This window comes from Apteryx rowi, unplaced genomic scaffold (assembly GCF_003343035.1).
Source record: "Apteryx rowi isolate R43461 unplaced genomic scaffold, aptRow1 scaffold_39, whole genome shotgun sequence".
NCBI classification, from domain to species: domain Eukaryota; kingdom Metazoa; phylum Chordata; class Aves; order Apterygiformes; family Apterygidae; genus Apteryx; species Apteryx rowi.
The window spans coordinates 3,071,739-3,089,547 of NW_020450418.1; the positions used below are offsets into that span (position 1 = coordinate 3,071,739).

The following is a 17,809-nucleotide window of genomic DNA, read 5'->3' on the forward strand; positions in this document are numbered from 1 at the left end:
TCCCTCTTGTACTGGGGAGCCCAGAACTGGACGCAGTACTCCAGATGGGGCCTCACCAGGGCTGAGTAGAGGGGGAGAATCACCTCCCTCCACCTGCTGGCAACACTCTTCCTGATGCACCCCAGGATACCATTGGCCTTCTTGGCCACAAGGGCACATTGYTGCCTCATGCTTAACTTGGTGTCCACCAGCACTCCCAGGTCCTTCTCCTACAGGGAGTCCTGCTCACTGCTGCTTAGATCCAGATTTTGGTACTAAAGGGCTGAAAAAGACCTCTGGCACAGTTTATGTGTATGTGTGTATATATATATATATATATAAAAAATCATACTACTTTTTTTTTTCCTGTCAGTCTATCACTGTGCCTAATCAACAAGAAAAATGATGCAAGTTATATGCACTGGAATAATAGGAAAAGAGATACACGCTTATAACAACCAGATATGAATTTTAGTGAGGGTTTGAGATGCACATTATATAGGCCAGACTGTCTGTGCTTCCTCCTCTTTTAGTAAGAACATAATTTAGATCCCTTTTTGGCATCCAAGGGCATCTTTCTATTAATTGACAAAGACTTTGGAGCGGGCTCAGACCACATCTGACCAAGGAATGTTCACAGCCATAACCAGAAATAATTTAATTTGGTTCTGGCTATAGAGCAGTAACATCAAAACACATCTCCTTGCCAGGGAAAGGTAATGTTACAGGGGCAACCTAAAGTTTTGCATGAAGGTTTCTGCTGAGAATTTCCAGAACATTTCTAGGTGCGTTTCGGGCATGTCCATGCAAATAGCTGTATGCTTTCTTGGCATGCTATCAATATTGTTATTTTTTAAAGCAGATCAAACAATTAGGAACCATTTATTCAGGTCTTCCACCACTTCCCCCAGGTCTCAGAAGCTGAGAGTAAAAACAAGAGCTGAATCTCAGTTACTGTTCATTTTGCAAAACCAAAATCCAGCGAGGGCAGTTCTGTAAACTCAATGCTAGAATACAGCTAGTGAGATTTGGCGAGACCATCTCCATTTTTTAAACAAGGCCTGAGCTATATTAAGTGAGGTTTGCATTTATTGAAATGGCTCTTAATAAACCAAGTAAAATGGAGAATGTTTTGTAACTACACGGTGGATCAGTGTCAGGAGTGCAAACTGGGTGACCCTATTTGGTTTGGGCCAAGCGCCCCTATCAGCTGTACGGGCCACCTTGTAAGCCCGAAACCCGCGCCCTGGCGAAGCGCGTGGATGCTTTCTTCCTACGCTAAAGCAGTGCCCCATTTTTTCTTTTCAAACGGAACGTAAGAGGCTGGTAGTTACCGCACGCCGGGACGTCGCAAAGCTCAGACTTGAAGTTCTCGTCCAAGGTGAAGCACCACGGGGCTTCCTTCTGGCTGCCGGGGTTACGGCAGTACGAGTGGCCACCGTTGAGCTCGGGGTAGCGCACAGCCGTGAAGGTGTGCGCGTGGGGGTACTGCGACACCCACGGCTGGCACTGCCGCCCCGACCGTGTCACGCTCACCGTCCCCCGGTAGTCCACGCCGGTGCTGTTGTAGCATTTGTGGTCTGCAAAAAACAACGAAACCCGAAGGCAACGATGGACTGGGGCGAGGCGGAGCGCTCCCGTCCTCGCCGGCCAGCGCAGGTGTCATCGACCTCGCGGAGACCAAGCGCGTTTCTGCTAGCCCGAGGCCGGGAGACCCAGCTCGGGAGCGAGGGCTCCCTGTTTGCCGCGGCCGTAACGCAGCGCCTGCTTTGCATTCACATTCCTGGGAGGATTTAAAGCTTATGGCTCTGTAATGAAAACAGCTTATGCCAAGCATTTTTAATATAAGATGCACAAAAGAAGTCAAAACTACAGCGGGAACCTGCATTGCACGCGTTAACCGTGATAGCAAGGCAGAGATCTTGCAGGAGGCACGTGTCCTATCTGCCTATTCAGGACCTACGAAGGTCCCGGCCGGGCAGCAGCCCAGCCCGATCAGAAGATGGAGCTGGAGCGATGCCTATAATTAGGCGCTAGGAGGTAGGGGCAGGCCGGATCCTGATCCTACGAGCGCCCGTGCTGCTCAGTGCTCCCAAATTGCACCCACCGCCCTGCCAGGGTATACCGGGCTGCTGAGGGGAGCACACGGAGGCTGTGCCGAAAGCACCGCTGTTCCCCAACGCTGGAACGTTTTGGGGGAAGTCAGGGTTTCCCCGTAACATTAATTAGAGAAGGACTGAGGCCAGTAAGCAGCTTTTAGCGTAAACCCAGAGACGGCTCAAGAAAAGTGTTTCTGAATTCCTGCTCGCCCCAGGCTCGTCGGTGCGGCACCGCAGGAGCTCGGTAAGCCGTGAGCACGGTTTCTGGGAGCCTCCAAAGCCCAGCACTAGCTCCAGTTGCGACACACAGGCAGCGAGATCCAGCAGCGGTATTTTTTGCTTGGAAGCACAAAGCGTTTTCACTTACTTTTATTTATAGGATCTGCCATTGGAATTCCAATCCGGATACAATTTACGGCTTCCGGGCTGTCTGGCTGGGGAAGATCTTCACAGTTGGGCAGCTTTAATCTCATCAGAATCATGGGATTAGATCTTGCAAAAATATACTCTGTCTGGCAGAGGACGTTTTCCAGGATTTCACACTCATCACGGCACAGGTCTCGTGGCTTGGGAGCCRACGAGGTCTCATCGCAGTAGGGGAAGGCGTAATGGCACAGCGACGGAATGGCAAACTGGGAACATTTATCCGACAAATGACTGGAAGTGCCAATCATGGTGAAGGCAGCTGGAATATACACAAAAGGATTTTACTTAATCCGGTAGGAATTTGATTCCTGTGCTCTCGCCTTTGCGGCGTAACCCTTACTTCCCATCGTGACTAGTGTTCTCAGGCATTCAGGTGATGGACGTGCCTTCCGGAAAGACAGAGCACTCATTACATTAAAACTTAATAACGATGTTGATGTCATTGACAGAAGAAAAAATACACCTGGTTTTTCCACACTGCATTAATGTTAAGCACATCACCGAACCCACCAAACCTAACTGCACATTTCTTTTCCAAACTAATTTATAACGGTTTACAAAATCACATGGTACTTRTATACCTTATGCCCAGCAGGTAAAAATAAAAGTCCCCACAAGCTCCGTAATGACAAAGCTGCACCTCTGTGAAATACTGCATTGCTTTCCAAGCCGAATGGCACAGGTTTATGAACTACTGGCTGTACAAACATCACGGGTCTCGCCTGTGGGCAACGCCAAAGGTTTTCTAGCAGTCCTGACAACACCTACAAAACGGAGGGAGGACGCTGCAGGAGGAAGAGACACTTGGAATATGCTGAGGGCAAGAGACAGGATACAGAGCAGCCAGTCACTGCGGCTGGGATCTGGCCAAGGTCAACTTATGTTGACTTATGAGAGGGTAGATAAGTGTCCTGATGCTCCTGACGCCTCAGCTTGAGTGCAGCACCCCCATCGGCAGGGTCTCCCACCGAGGTGATGAAACACGGCTCTTTCCTGAACCTAAAGGCAAACGCTACCTGCTGAATTACTTATGCARCCCCTTCCAGCACCTCTGGCTCTTCCAAACAACCTTGACCATGGAATAATGGACCGAGGTCGGTTTCTCTTCACCTCTAATACCTGCTCGGGTAACAGCTCAAGGCAGCCTCGCTGCAAGCCGCTCGCGCGAGCTGCGCGCACGCGGCCCCTTCTCCTCAGAAACCCCCTTCGCTTCTCTGGGGGAAGGAGGCGAGCAGGGACACGAAGCCCGCTCAGATCCTCCTGGCTCTTCGGATGACTCACTCCATGGACCCGGGGCCGTGCAGCAGCCTGAGCGAGCTCTGCCGGGGAAGCTCGGAGCACAGCGCYGTACGGAGCAAATGAATGTAGCATTGCCAGCTCTCAAACTCCGGCAGCTATTTGGAACAAGACAGCTTCTTGGAAGAGAAGGAAAAGCCATTTTTCACCCACCTGTGATCTGATTTTCTATTTCACCTTGCATGTGCAGCGACTCCATGTATATGGTTCGATTTCCAATAAATCTTGCACAAGCGATCCCCCTGTAGGGCTGGCAAAAACCGTCCTCTTCATACTCGTCACTGAAATCAATCACACGCACAACAGGGTAAAGCACTTCCCACGCGCGGCTGTCCCGGAACGTCCCCGCGGGGAGCCGCGCTCGCACTCGCCCAGGCCTAGCCGGGGGCTTAGCGCGTTCGCCTTGCTTTCGGCGATTCGTTCCGGGTGAAGCGCGCCCGGCGCCGGCCGGCCGCCCCGCCGCGAAGGCGCTGCGGTAAGGGATTATATGGTCTTTAGGCGGTGCAGAGGGCATTGCACCGGCTTTGTGCCCCGGGTGATTTTAATTTTAACCTGAAAGGATTCCCACAGTGCTGCAGGTAGTTTTCAATATCTCACAAACCATCCCAAAGTGAATACAGGGACCATACAATATCATTCATGTGTTTATATATAAATAAATAAATGTATATATATATATATATTCTTTTTTTAATTTCAGCTGCATGGTAGAAGCAGGTCAGAGCATTTCAGGTTAGCAAAAACTCACACTAATGTTCTATTAAATGAATGCTTTTTGCATGAGGGGGAAAGACCGTATTCAGGACTAGCCCCGGCATTGTTTAGAAGAGCAAACATAAATCACCTGGAAAAAAAAAAGATTTATATATATTTAAAGCACCTAAGACACTGTTTTCTACCTTCCAACCAAACTTGAACTTTAATAGCAACAAACACAGCAGGAAGAGTCATACTAGCAGGGACAGAATTAAAAATGTATATAAAATAAAATAAAAAAAAGTCACACCCCTTCCACCACTGACACCCTTAAAATGGGAAATGTTTCTTCAATGTTTTGCAAGTGTGGTAACAGTTATTCCTAAAACAGAACCAAAGCTAAAACAGGAGTTAAATGGACATATTTCTTTCATTAGGTGCTTTGTTTTATACACTATAGGAGACATTTAATACATAAATCCAGATGTGAAAATATTTGCCAGTATTCTTCAAACAAAGCAAAGAAAGGAAATTACCAAACCTCTGAAGAACAGACCCGTCACTGCTTATTTTGAACAGATAATCAGCAGCTAACTGCTGGCACACAACGCAGTTAGTTTTACGAACGTTTGAGGAGGGGTTCGCATTCACGATCACCAAAACACGCACCCGACTGCATGAATCACCATCTGCCTTCCTGCTTTGGGAAGCCACCTGGAGACGTTTGGGAGAGGTTTTCTGCAAAGCTGCACACCTAGGCTCAGGCCTGGCAAAGGAAGACGCCTAACGGAGCATTTGCTAAAGACTTCTTTGTTACTTGTGCTAGTTCCCAAATTAGGAAAAACGATATTGGAAAACCCCCGAGTATGATCATATCTGGGCAGGCAAGGGGTTACTTTCTTTGTACGCTTTTTTTGACCATTCAGTCCTGCAAAATCCATCCTCCTCTAGGCACTGAAAGCCTAAGAGCGGAATTAGGCTATGCTGTTAATAGCGAAAAAAATCAGAGCTTTTTTAATCAACTCTGCCATTAAGTTTAACAAAAGACACTTTCATCCCCTCCTGAAGACCTCGTAGTGAGTGAGCGCTTGGAAATGCAAATCGCAGTTAGGCTCTTTGATGTCGGGCTTTCATTGTATGCGTGGCTTTGAGCAAGGATCCAGTTTAACAGTGCGACTCCCCAGTGCCGCGTCACAGCGGCGAGCGAGCGCTAATGGGATTAAGGGCAGAAGCGCTAGGACTGGCTTCCAGGACGCCCCAACATCTTTCAGCAAACTCTTCAGCAGTGAGCTCCAGAGCAGTGTCCCAGCATCCGCGCAGCGTTATTTTCCAGTTCACATGGAGAAGCTAGAAACAATGAACTAAAATAAGTAATTTATGACTGTGAAGGCAGGGGGAAGGGGGCAGGGAAGAGGAGTGGTAGAGATGGAAACCTCCTTCCACAGTCACTTCAAATCAATTGAGAAATCAACGGGAAGAAGTCTAGGCTCCACTTCACCGGATGATGTTCAAGATGTTCCCAGTTGCTGAAGTACATTGAACAACGCGATTGCAAAAGTACAACCTTTAAACTGCAAGTTAAGCTCCTGATTAACTAGAGCAGCGGTAGGCTGAGATGTCTTGGGTAACAGTTGCTAGCCAGCTACTGCAGGGACTCTGAGATATAAACCTGAGACATGCAGACACATCCATGTGTTCCCACATGGAGTGGGCTCTGGCTAAACTATTTCTACTCTGTCGGTTCTTGAAGAAGCAAAAAAGGAGTAACAGCTGAAACCTGAACAGAAAAACCACAATAGCTACCTGGATGGCCGTTCTCCATCTTTTAATCAATCAAAATATTATCCAGTAATGAACAATTTATTATGGAATTTAATTTCAGGACTCTACCTAACAGCAACTGCTCTTGAAGGCGATCAAGCATTGCAATTTAAACATAGGGTTAGACAGGGAAGCCAAAATCAGCAGGAATGTGATTAACATAACAAGTACCTCACACTAAGATTCACCTTTGAACTAAAGCAGATTTAACTGAAATAGCTGCACACAGTAAGGACCATGAATGAGCTGGGACACCAGTTTACCTTGATGGAAATGCCCTGAGGTGCAGGATTTTGGAGATAATCACAAAATGTGAAGATTAGAGTAATGAGAGCGGCCCAGATCCCTAAGACTCTTCCTCCAGGGGCTGAATGCCACAGTTGAATCCACCGAGGTAAAACATAGGATTAGTAGCTCAAATGGAGCAGGCACTGTTTTGAACTGTTTTGGAAATCAGCTCCATTAATGGGGCAGAAGGATAGCTCAAGTGAAAGAAACAGGAGTATCCGAGTATGACAGAAATAGCCCTGGGACGGGAGATTACTCAGTCACCTGGTGTCCACGCCGAGAGCTGCTAAAGCGGGGTGGATGATAAAGCAGTTGTCCTGGGAAGCACTGGGCTATTACGTTCATCCGTTGCTTCTGACAGCTCGGAAGAGTTCAAAATAGCTGCTCCTGCCAATAGGAGTCTTGACTGTATCTTGGCAGCACTTTGGGGCGGTGAAGTTACTGGCACACGCCAGCCAGTAAACGGCGGGAGCCCCGCGCCTCCCTCCCTCCGCTTCTGCATCGTCCTTCCTCAGCGTCCGTGTTCAGACCAAATCCCCTCTTGCCTCTGCGTCTCTTAACGAAGCCGATCCCCCTCGCTCCCGCAGCTCGCTTCCTCGCACGCGCGTGCTCTCTTGCTCTTTCCCATGAGACGGCTCGGGATGAAGATTTTTACCTGTACGGTCTAGTCCCTCATCAGGGATCCCTTAGTTCGTCTCGTCCCCCAGAACGGAGCATTTGGGGGCAGCAGCCAGCTCTTCATCCAAGACCGTTTGCACTGACCAGAACGCCGTGAAGGCTCAACAGGCTCCCTCTGCTCCCCAGAGGTCTCCTCCGATGGTGGGCTTACAAAAACAACGGCAAACCTGCCAGAACAGACCTTTGGCCCGCCACGGAGTCCATGACAGCGAGCAGAGCTCACACATGCTTTAAACAGATTCCCCCTGCCCTTACAGMTGCCAGCTGGCAGGAGCTGCGATGGCTGGCTTTAAAACACGGCTATCTGTTTCTTAGGCTCGAGACTGAGATCATCAATTCCTCTCACATAGCTCAAGTTTTACATACTTCAAATGCTTTTTGTAAGCTAATCACAGTTTCGCTGTTCAAATGTGCATCTGTTCCACGGGCCTGATCCACTTCAATCGYGAGCAAAAGAATGGGTCCCTTTGGCTCACATAGGAGATAAGTTAAGCCTGATTCAGCAATGAATGCGTGTTAAAATTTACGTAAAAGCTTAAATCCCACAGAAGTGGAAGTCAATTTAAGCACTTAGGCATTGCTAATTGGGGACGGACTTAATCACTTGCGTAAATTTTCTACTGAACCAGAGATGCGACCGGTGAGCAATTTAAAATCACAGACGTTAGCCCGTAGGAAGGACTTAAATACTAATGTCAGGAGCAGCTCGGGAAGCTGGCGGGGTCGGGGCCTCGCTGCTCAGGTGCTGCACACCCGCCCGGACCTCTGCTTCCTGCGCCCCACAAATCCCTGGCAACGGCTCGGTTAAGAGTACAGAAGAAAGAGAAAAGAGTTGGATTTTAATGACCGACAGATGATAAAGCACTGTGCTGTTTTACGATTATTTCTTTTCRAATTTGGTTTCCACTCTGTTTTCTGTTTGACTCTTAATATTCCCAGGCTGGCCCTGATATTTATCTTGGAACTCGCCCATTCCTTTTAGATCCTGCCGAGGTTCCCCCGTGACAAWACTTTTGGCTTCATGTAACAGCACCGCGTATTAAATTTACACTATACTCAGGTGTTCTTAAGTATTTGATTGAACAAAGTTTACAGAAGACAGAATAAGAGCTTTGAAGGGTATTCACGCCACCTAACCTAACCTAATCTAACCCAGCGCCTGCATCAGAATGCAAAATCTGCCGTGGGTCTTCATACCGCCCAAACYGGAGAAGCTTCTTTCTTCCTATTGATTACAGAGGGTGCCTAGAAAGATCAGCATCCTGATCAGGTACTTCGTGTCTCCTTGGGTACATCTGAATAGGAGCAAGTGCCTGCACGAGTGCAAATAAATGAATGTAACTTCATTCACGGAGACCAAGTCTATTATTCAGAGCTTCGCTACAGATTTCTCAGCGGTGACCTGGATTTCTTCTGGATATTCAGTACTTGCTAMATTATAATAGAGTCCCTGCTGGTACTAGCAAGACAAGCATGCAAAGCAAGCGCAGGACACACAGTAGAAGTCAGCGGCAGAGGGGAGGCATGCGCCTTTACACTCATTCTTCTCTGACAGCCCTGCTGCCACCACATGTAAGTACTAAGAAAGTTTTTTGTGAAAAGAAGGGGACTGCAAGCTTGGAGCTGGAAATAATTGCAGATGTACTGCCAAGAGGCTGTCTTTCACATGTTGTTAAAGACGGCAAAGGTCTTGACACATATCACCTAGACAGAACCAGGAGAGACCAAGCCACAGCAGAAAAAAAAATTTGCAAACAACTGACAGAGAACTCACTGTCACCACTCGGGTTCATTTTCCCCTCATTAATTTTCTTCTGGTTTCTGTTAGCAATATTTACATCTGTCGACTCTGATCACCAGCAGCTTTTCACATACTGAGACGGTAATAAATTAATAAAATAACCCTAAACCAAAGAATGGCCAATGCAAATAATTCATGCTTTTCCTCCTTCCCTTTGCTTCTTGGTCAGACCATCCCAGTGAGATCCAGCTTTTCTGTCTAGGGTAGTCTCTTCTACTCCATCTGACCTTGGGATATTAAAGAGGTAAACATGAAAGGCAATAAAGCAAAAGAGAGCTTATGGCTCTACATGCAAGGCTCTTACAGAGAACAAAAAAGCGCATTCAGAAAAGGTAAAGCAATTTCAGACTATGAAGCCACCCATCACTGGGTCTGGCACTGCTACAACACTGCTACATCACTGTGATCTCAAACACAAGGGTGCTTCATGATGTGAAATTGAGGCACTGTTTCCGTAAAGGTTATCCAGTTACGGACACCTACCAGTCCATCCAGTCTGCATGGCTTCCCAGCTCTCTTCCAGGTGAAGTACAACATAAGTAATATCCACACGGGACCAAGTGCAGCAGGACCTCATGAGACAGCAGTTCTTGTAGGATTGTTTCTTATGGGAGATCCAGTAATGAGCAAAAATCCAATGCAAAACCCATGAGTTTGTGCTAGGACCCCAGGGAAGTTAGCTAAATGGGCCATATCACTAGAGATCTCTATCTCTTCTGCTTGTGGTGCTGCAGCTCCAGCAACAAAACAGATTCACTTACTACACAGCCCAGGACTCCTCTGTTGCCATCTGCAGCCTCTGAGAGCTTCTAATTGCCTCCCAACTTGAAACACAGGAGCAGCTTTTTAGGCATCCCCTAACAAACCCACCAAGCTTCCTTGTGGCAGCTGAACAGAAATCGCCTGAGCCCCCACAACCACCAGTTCTCAGTTTGCTCCTTACCTGGTTATACTAAACCTAGGGGGGCTACYAGGTCTCTGCCTCATCCTTACACACCTCCGCATAGTCTGCTTTACGAATGCAAACCATTTCAGCAAGATCCTATGTTAAAGTCCACTTTTCAACATCCTGCCTTTTCTTTCTACTCTTTTTCTAAATTACAAGAAACTGGCCATATCTTAACGTTCCTAGCAAACACCAAGGTCTAGGAGCTAAGTTTAGCAAAAGCTTTGGTTACAAGACTTTAACATGAGCTCACTTAGAAGTATTTAATAAATTAATAGAAAAGCTGGACCTTGTGAGATCATGTTATATTTATTTTTACAATATCCAATGTATTCATAATACATACTCCAAAGGCGGTGTAATTGGGCAGTCATGTCTACCATACCCCACAGATTTTTTTTTGCTTTGAGGAAGGATTCACATGAGTGCAATGAGAAAGAAGCAGAAACGCAGGGCTAATTTTGATATCTTGAGAGAAAAGGGGCAAAGGAGAGATGCGGGACAAGGCAAGACCAAGTCCACAGTGCTTTAAGTGTCCTAAGAAAAAAGGCAGGAGCACAGCTCTCCCTCTTCATCCGTGCTCCAACACCGGCCTGCTATGATAAATATTTATGCTCACATCTGTTAATTCGTTAGTTAGATCAGATCGCTGGATTACCACTGTTTTGGTAACCAGATCTGCAGCTGACACCAATGTAAATAGAGGAACGTAATGAAGAGACAGTGAGGAGTTAATAAAATCAGCAGGCGACCGGACACGGCAACGTGCGGCGATGCTGCCGGCGTAGAGGCAGCCCGCGCTGGGAGACGCCCGCGGAGCCGGACTGCTCTCGGACCGTTCACCGAGCGGGACGGCAAAAGCAAAGGAACGCTGTGCTATCACCGCGATCTCCAAGCGGAGAGCGCTTTGGCTCTACGCGAGGCCTGTCCAGGCTTTTTTTTTCACTTAAAAAGTGAAAGGCATTTTGTCTCGCTTAAAAAAAAAAAAGGTTTTACCATAGCACTAAACTGATCAGAGCTGTTTATCTAAATAATTCATATCCAGCAGCAGCGTAGTGATGGGAAAACGCAGCCAGCGTTGCCTCGGTGAGACAAGCAAGCGCTTTATAGCCGTCTTTTCCGAGGGAAGACCGCTGCTCGCTGCAGCAAGGCACGGAAAGCGCCGGAGGACTCCTGCAGCTCGGCTCTGCCAGCGGGGCCCGGCCAGACCCCCGCGCCCTCTCCAGAGCCGCCCAGGAGGGTCCGAAAATGCACCTGCCTCTTAAATCCTGCCCTACCCGTCTGCAGCCCCCCGGGCGGTTCCGGAGGGTCTCGCTCTAGCGAAGCCGAGCTCCCGGTGAGAACTGGCAGGTGACAGCGTGGAGYGAAGAAACCCGCTCCAGAAAACTGGGCAGTTAATTAAAAGGCGCGTCGATAAATTTTTATTATTACATATACCAAGTAAACCCTCTGTTCATGCAGTAATGCTGTATAAATTATTCTAACATTGTTAAATAAATTGCATTTTGTTCCATATTCATGTTCCAACTTTAAACAGAATAAAATGTTAAGAGTTTATACTTGGCAGATACCCCTTAAAGCAAACAGATGAATAATATTCTGTCATACTTTCCACATGAGCAAAAAACAGTTGCTAACTTTGAAAATGGGAACATATTGGCTCTGTTTCATAACAATATTTCAGAAATGTGAGGGCTGCATTTTACTTTGCAAAAAGAAGAGAATTGCCCAGACTTGCATGTCACTGTGTAATTTAAGGAAAAGTTCTGTGTAATATAAGCTATTGCCGTTTTGACACCCCTTTAAAGTCACAGGGCAGCTAGGGTTTAAATGGTTCACTAGAAAAGCCCAGGCATAAAATAAAAAAATAAGAATGCTGCTGCTTTGTCATCATTAAATTTACAGAGCCCCACAGCACCGCCGGTACACCTGGTTCCTAGAAATAATCAAAAAATAATTCAGAGGGCAAATACGATCTGCCTAAGTAACTACGTCGCTCAGTTATTTCTTATTTCACGTTCCACGGCGAGAGCCGGTTTAACGTGCCGCCTCCAGCGCAGGGGCGGATAAAGCACCGCAGTGAACATGCGCTGGCGCTGCCGCTTCGCGCGGCTCGGCCCCGAGCGGCCCAGGCCGGCGCTGCGGTCCCTGCGCCGCTGAAACGGGGACAGCCGCAATTGCCCGACCCCGCGGACGTCGCAGTCGTGCAAACGTTCCGCTCGGAGACCCCCGTTTTGGAAGCTTAATAAAATTAGTCTCTTATGCAATTAACCCCTTGGCAAGGACGTAGCGAAGCGATTACTGTACGTTCTTCTTTGTCATCGTAAGAAAGTTTTACAGCGTCTCTATCCAAATTACTCATTTTTGGAAAGCAAAAGCCGCCTAGAAAATCTCAACAACAGCACCTATGAATCTGATTTACGTATCGACCAAAAATAAAYAAATTTGCTGCAATGTTACCCTTTGAGATTCACTCTCTTTCTCTTCTCAAACACTTTACAACAACTCCTTCCCCACCAAAGCTCTTCCCAGGAAGCCCCTGCGCATTCGGGCAAGCGGGAGACACCGGGCTGGCCGTGGACCTCTTCGGCAGAGCAGCTGGATGCGGGACAACCCTGCTAACGGTGTTTGGAGCTTCCCTGGCAGATTTCTTACAACACTCTGCAAGACGAGCTGCAAATCATGCGCCTGCAGTTATGCATACGGCAGGAAACTTCTTGCACCTATGTTTTGTCTGATTTTAAGGTTAAGCTGGGAAGGCAGGTTCGTCCAAGTTTCTGGACGCAAAGGAAAAAAACGCAGAAAGTTTCTGAAGAGCAGTCAAGCAGGATAAGATTAGAAGTGCCAAGTGTGGCCTCTTCTCTCAAGCCTCTGTGCGGCACAGCAAAACGTGCCCCTTCCTCCCTGGATCCGCTCGCGGAGCCGCAACGGGCTCACACGCGTGTCCCTTATCCAGCTCTCATCAGGCATTAACCTTTAGATAAGGAACTTTTGGTGGAACCATCATCCGCTTCACTCCATAAATTGGCTCCGAATCCCTAATTTCTGGGACATGCATATTTTTAGACAYGGCACGTGTCCCTCACAAATTTGATTCCCCCCCCCATGATTTACATAAAGCACCACCTCTGTGATATATAAAAAAAAGAAACTTGAAGTATAGCAGAAATGTTAGTTCTCCTCACGGACAGAAGCACAGGCAGGGTTCAGGCACCTTTCAAATGGCCTCATCCGGACACTAAGGACTTTATTCCTAAGTATTTTACCACCCCTTTATGGGCATAACGGGGCCTCCGAGGGAGCGTTCATGCAACTGATACCACCTTAAAAAGTCTCTTTACACTAAAAGTGTGGCATAACCAGGCTTTAACGTATAAAGATCTGAGCCCTCCAAGGAGCAACGCTCTGGGAAAACAGCAGGGACGAGGATACGTTGAACGCCTGGGAGTAGAAGAGGGGGAGAATAATACAAGGTTTTAAGTAGCGCCTTTTTTGTTTTGCCTTTCATTAAATCTCTTTTGTCAAGTGWCCTTCATTTTTCTAAAAAATTAACATTTAAAATTCTCCAGTTAGCACCGCTAATGCTGACTGTCTCCTTCACATCTGCTTGTTCGCTGCTAGCGACTGAAACTACTGAAGCGTTGAGAAAACGAGACTTTGCTGGCGCCTGCCCGACGGCTTGAAGGGACACGTGGCTACTACGAAGCAGAATCGCGAAATCTTCCGCAATATAGAGGAAATAACACACAATCATAAGTGAGAACATCATTAATGAAAGCATTTAATTTAGAGCGAAGGACAATTTTTGTGGCATAGCACACAGACCCCTTCGCTAACATGGGAAAGTATCTTCATTTTCAAGCTGCTTTTCTACACAGCGATTTTCTTTCTTTCTTTCTTTCTTTCCGTCCTATGGAAGTATGGGCAAACAACCCATTCTCCAGCAGAGGGGTCTCAGAGACCTGGTCCTTTCCTTGATAAAACTGCTGGGGATAGTTGGTGACGCAGGAGGGGTAACTGCTTGCAGAAGGTAATTCCTGCTTCTTCCTCAGCCTCCGACGACTGCAGTAAAGCTTTGAACTATTCCTCACTGACACAAAAGCTTGCGAGGTCCCAAGCGTCAATACCGAACACTGCAAAACRGGGGCTCAGGACTTTTGCAGCCGATTTTCTCTCTCACCGCCTCTTTCCTGTGCTCCCATATTTTCTTGAGCCACAGCGTTGTTTCTGCTCTTCCCTCCCCTCTCCTTCCTTCTAACATTTAATTTGTCTTATGTGACTCGAATAAGTCCTTCTTTTGGTGACCTAATATTTTAACCTTAAGCCTGATGAAAAACAGACTTCGCAAATCTGACACTTGAATTAAAAGTGAAACACGTGCCTCAGCACAAGTTAATTAAAAATAATACGTATAATGTTAGCTTGTTTAAACTATTATTTCACCAAAAATTTGCACCCATCAATAACCACTATAGCCCACAACCGCTGCAAAAATACCAGTAACTGCCATAAGCCAAAACTCACTGCAGAAACCAGCCGTTTTACCTCTCCTTTTATTTACAGGGAGTTTGGTTTTCCAAGGTCCTATTGAAGACGCYGGGCCAAACTGGGAGGCCGGGAATCCCCAGCGGCGTCGCGGGGCGTCACCAGCGTCAGCAAACCCCGGCAGGCTGCCAGCTGGGAAAGGGGGCTTTCTAGCRAGGAAACCCCTCGCTAGGACAACGAACGCGCGTGAAAATACGCGCTTCCGTGAGAGCCGAGGCACGGCGCAGGGCACCGCGTTCGCTCCGGGAGCGCCGCGCCGAGAAGGGCCTGGAGCCGCCAACTCTGCAAATCCTGCTTTGGAGGAAGAGCGGCGTGAAAACGGCAGCTTGCGACTCACGGACGTGCCAGGCGCCGTCCAAAGCGCTCGCTCTTGGGAGAGAAGGCCGCCTCCGCCGTGCGCTGCGACGTGCTCCCCTCCGCGCTTTCCGGCTGCAGCCTTAAAAGAACTATTAAGTCAGTTCTGACCTCCCCCCTTTTTTTTTTGCAAGGCTGACCAGCTGGAAACGCCGCAAGCCGAAAACCTTTGCCTGAGCAGCTCCGAAAGAAAACCGCAGCCTGTCGGCAACGATACTGTCTGCAGAAAGCACGTAACCTAATGCCGCTTCGCAGTTCCTTCGCAGGTCGTCACTGGTGTTCAAGGTGGGGAAAATACTCGTCTCCCTCCCAACCAGCAATGAGAGTTTTATGAATCAAGCGGCAGAAGAAGGAAAAGCTATGCATTTTTCTGGACCGGTTGCCCAAGTTTGGAGGAAATGCAATTTATTAATATTTACCAAGAAATAAAACTATCATAATTGTTTTTTTCAGAGTTTTATTTTATTATTCAGCGTGGCAGCAGTTCAAAATAGTAATCTGATAAAATTCCTGCATCAGAAGCAATTACGCTAGCTTGCCGCTGTGAACGATCACAAATTTCTCCGCTATTTTGCACGTGATTACTTGTGTACTTTGATGCAAATTACAGTGAGGTTACTTATAAAATTCAGTTATAATACTTCTCACTAAGGGAGCACAGCAGCGTCTGCCAGACTTGCGGCTTGTTACGAGCCTCTCCACGGAGTGTTGGGCTGAACCTGTGACACTAAAATCKCAGCTATATTTCTGAAATTAATTGGTATTGATAAGGTTATATGCATGTTACGAATTATGTTAATGCACTCCCTCACTAGGAAAATATTATTGAAGATAAAAGTAGCTCCAAGAACTGTTTCTAAAACCTTGTTTTAATAAAGTCTGCCATGGCCTACTTTTGCAGTTGTACTTTATCAAATCTAAAAGCTGGTTTTTATCTCTGACTAGGTGAAATGCTGGTTTGTATCAATACTAACTCTTATCGTGGCCTAGTAATACAAAACATGTATATTACAACTGCATAAAAAGTTAAACAGGGATTAAGCCAAACATCATTTAAAAAGGCATGCATATATACCATCCATGCGGCAAGGCGWTTTATGCATAGGGTCTGAGAGATGAAAATCAGAGGAAACTCTGGTATTTATCTACCATTGCTCCTTTTATCCAACTGAGGAACTTTATTTTGGCAAGACTACTATTGCCTATTTTGTCCCACAAAAATGCCTTATATGCCAAGGATGGAGTAACATTCCTGTATTATTCATACTGAGGAAAAATATGGAAAAACCCCACAGAAGTCGATGSAGTTATTCTAGTTTTCCACCTGTATGACTGAGACCAGCATCTGAAACAGCCACCGCTCTTAATGCGAGTTATCGCCAGGAACAAAACTTCCAATACAAGGCAAATAAATAGTCTCCAGATCATTCCTTCACATTTATTACTATTCTCATTAACTTTTTTGCTCCTTTCACACCTGCAGAAGACAAGACACTCTCTTAAGACCAAATCATYATCTGCTAGCGGTGCCCAGGCCTAATCTGCACCCATTGAGGAGGAAAAACTGACACCACAGAGTTTTAAATAAACGCTAACTATTACCTCGAGACGTTCACAGAAAAGTCACACAAGGAGAATTCTGAAACTCCCATAGTTACAAACAGTAAGGAAAAGGGGCTTATTACGCTTTTAAGTGCTTCGAGATTAAGAGGGTCTGCAATAATTTGTAGTTGTCCTTCACAAGATGGAGACAGTYGAACTATCAGCAATAATGCAGAGAAAATACAAAAGTGATATTACATATGTAACATCTTTTTACATATCAATACAACAAAATAGCTTCTATTCCAAACGTAATTAAAGAAGCCATTAAAGAGCAGCTACTAAAATCAGTTTGAAAACAGGCAGGGGAAGACAGCTTGCACCCAAGCGTTTTAGAAGACAGTGTTTCAGTGACCTTTCCACTGCTGGGGACTTTGCAATATTGCAGGAAAGCTCCTGCAGCGCCATTATTTGCCCACCTCATGGGCAGACCCGTGTCTGCCWGTACGTCTGCTACCCTCCAAGCCCAGCCAGTGGAAAAGCTCCCATGAAGCCCAAGCAATAAAGGATTTAAGGCAGTAACGGAGCTGGTGTCAATTCACATATGAGCGTATGGGAAGGCGATCTATCAGATGAGCTTTGGTGAAGCCAAGGGTGGGGAAGAGAATAATGTTCGTATATAAAGGCATTTGACTTGACACCGCACAAACATCATGGGCTGAGGGGATTTTAGGTGTCTAAGGAGAAGGCTGTGAAGCCAGAGTAAAAGGTTGTGTTACCGCTCTGAAAAACTGGATTGCATGAAGAGCAATGAGAAGGACTAAGCGGCTGCAAAACCTGCCTAGGCGACCGAAGGAGCTCAGAGCGTTTAGTTTATCCAAGAGAAAGAGGCATGGTCATTTGATCTTAATCTATAAATACTGACTTTATAATAGGCTCATCTAAATAGTAGAATAAGCTACACGAAGTCAAGCTAAGAACAAAGTGTATTTTTAAAAAAGAGGATAACGAACCACTGAAACAACTTACCGAGAGGCAAAGTAGCTCTCCATTACTGGGTATTTAACATCAAGATAGGATTTTCTTGCAACGATGTGCTCTAGTTAGTTCAAAACTACGGGAACTGAAACCTAGCTTCACCAAGGGCAGTTCTGCGCCCGCGTCACCCAGGCGGGTTAGACGGAGGAACCGCAACGGTCTCTGCTCACCTCTGCGACCTCCCACTCTGCAATCTAGCTCTGAACCGTGAAGGGGGCCGGCTCGCAAAGCCTCGAAAGAGAGTGCCCATTCATCCTGAGAAAAAATCATCATGTTCCAGAGAAAAGGTATTTATTTTAA

At 46.7% G+C, this 17,809-nt stretch overlaps 1 protein-coding gene across 2 annotated transcripts in view; it reads right to left on the reverse strand.

Moving 5' to 3' along the window:
- ROR1 (receptor tyrosine kinase like orphan receptor 1) overlaps positions 1-17,809 on the reverse strand; it is a 51,710-nt gene that overhangs the window by 10,030 nt on the left and 23,871 nt on the right. For both annotated transcript variants that reach the window (XM_026074544.1, XM_026074545.1), the window contains 3 exons: positions 3,954-4,081; positions 2,446-2,763; positions 1,314-1,559 (listed from right to left, as the gene is read on the reverse strand). In XM_026074544.1, the coding sequence (XP_025930329.1) occupies positions 1,314-1,559; positions 2,446-2,763; positions 3,954-4,081 (692 nt within the window). The remainder of the gene's footprint in view (positions 1-1,313; positions 1,560-2,445; positions 2,764-3,953; positions 4,082-17,809) is intronic.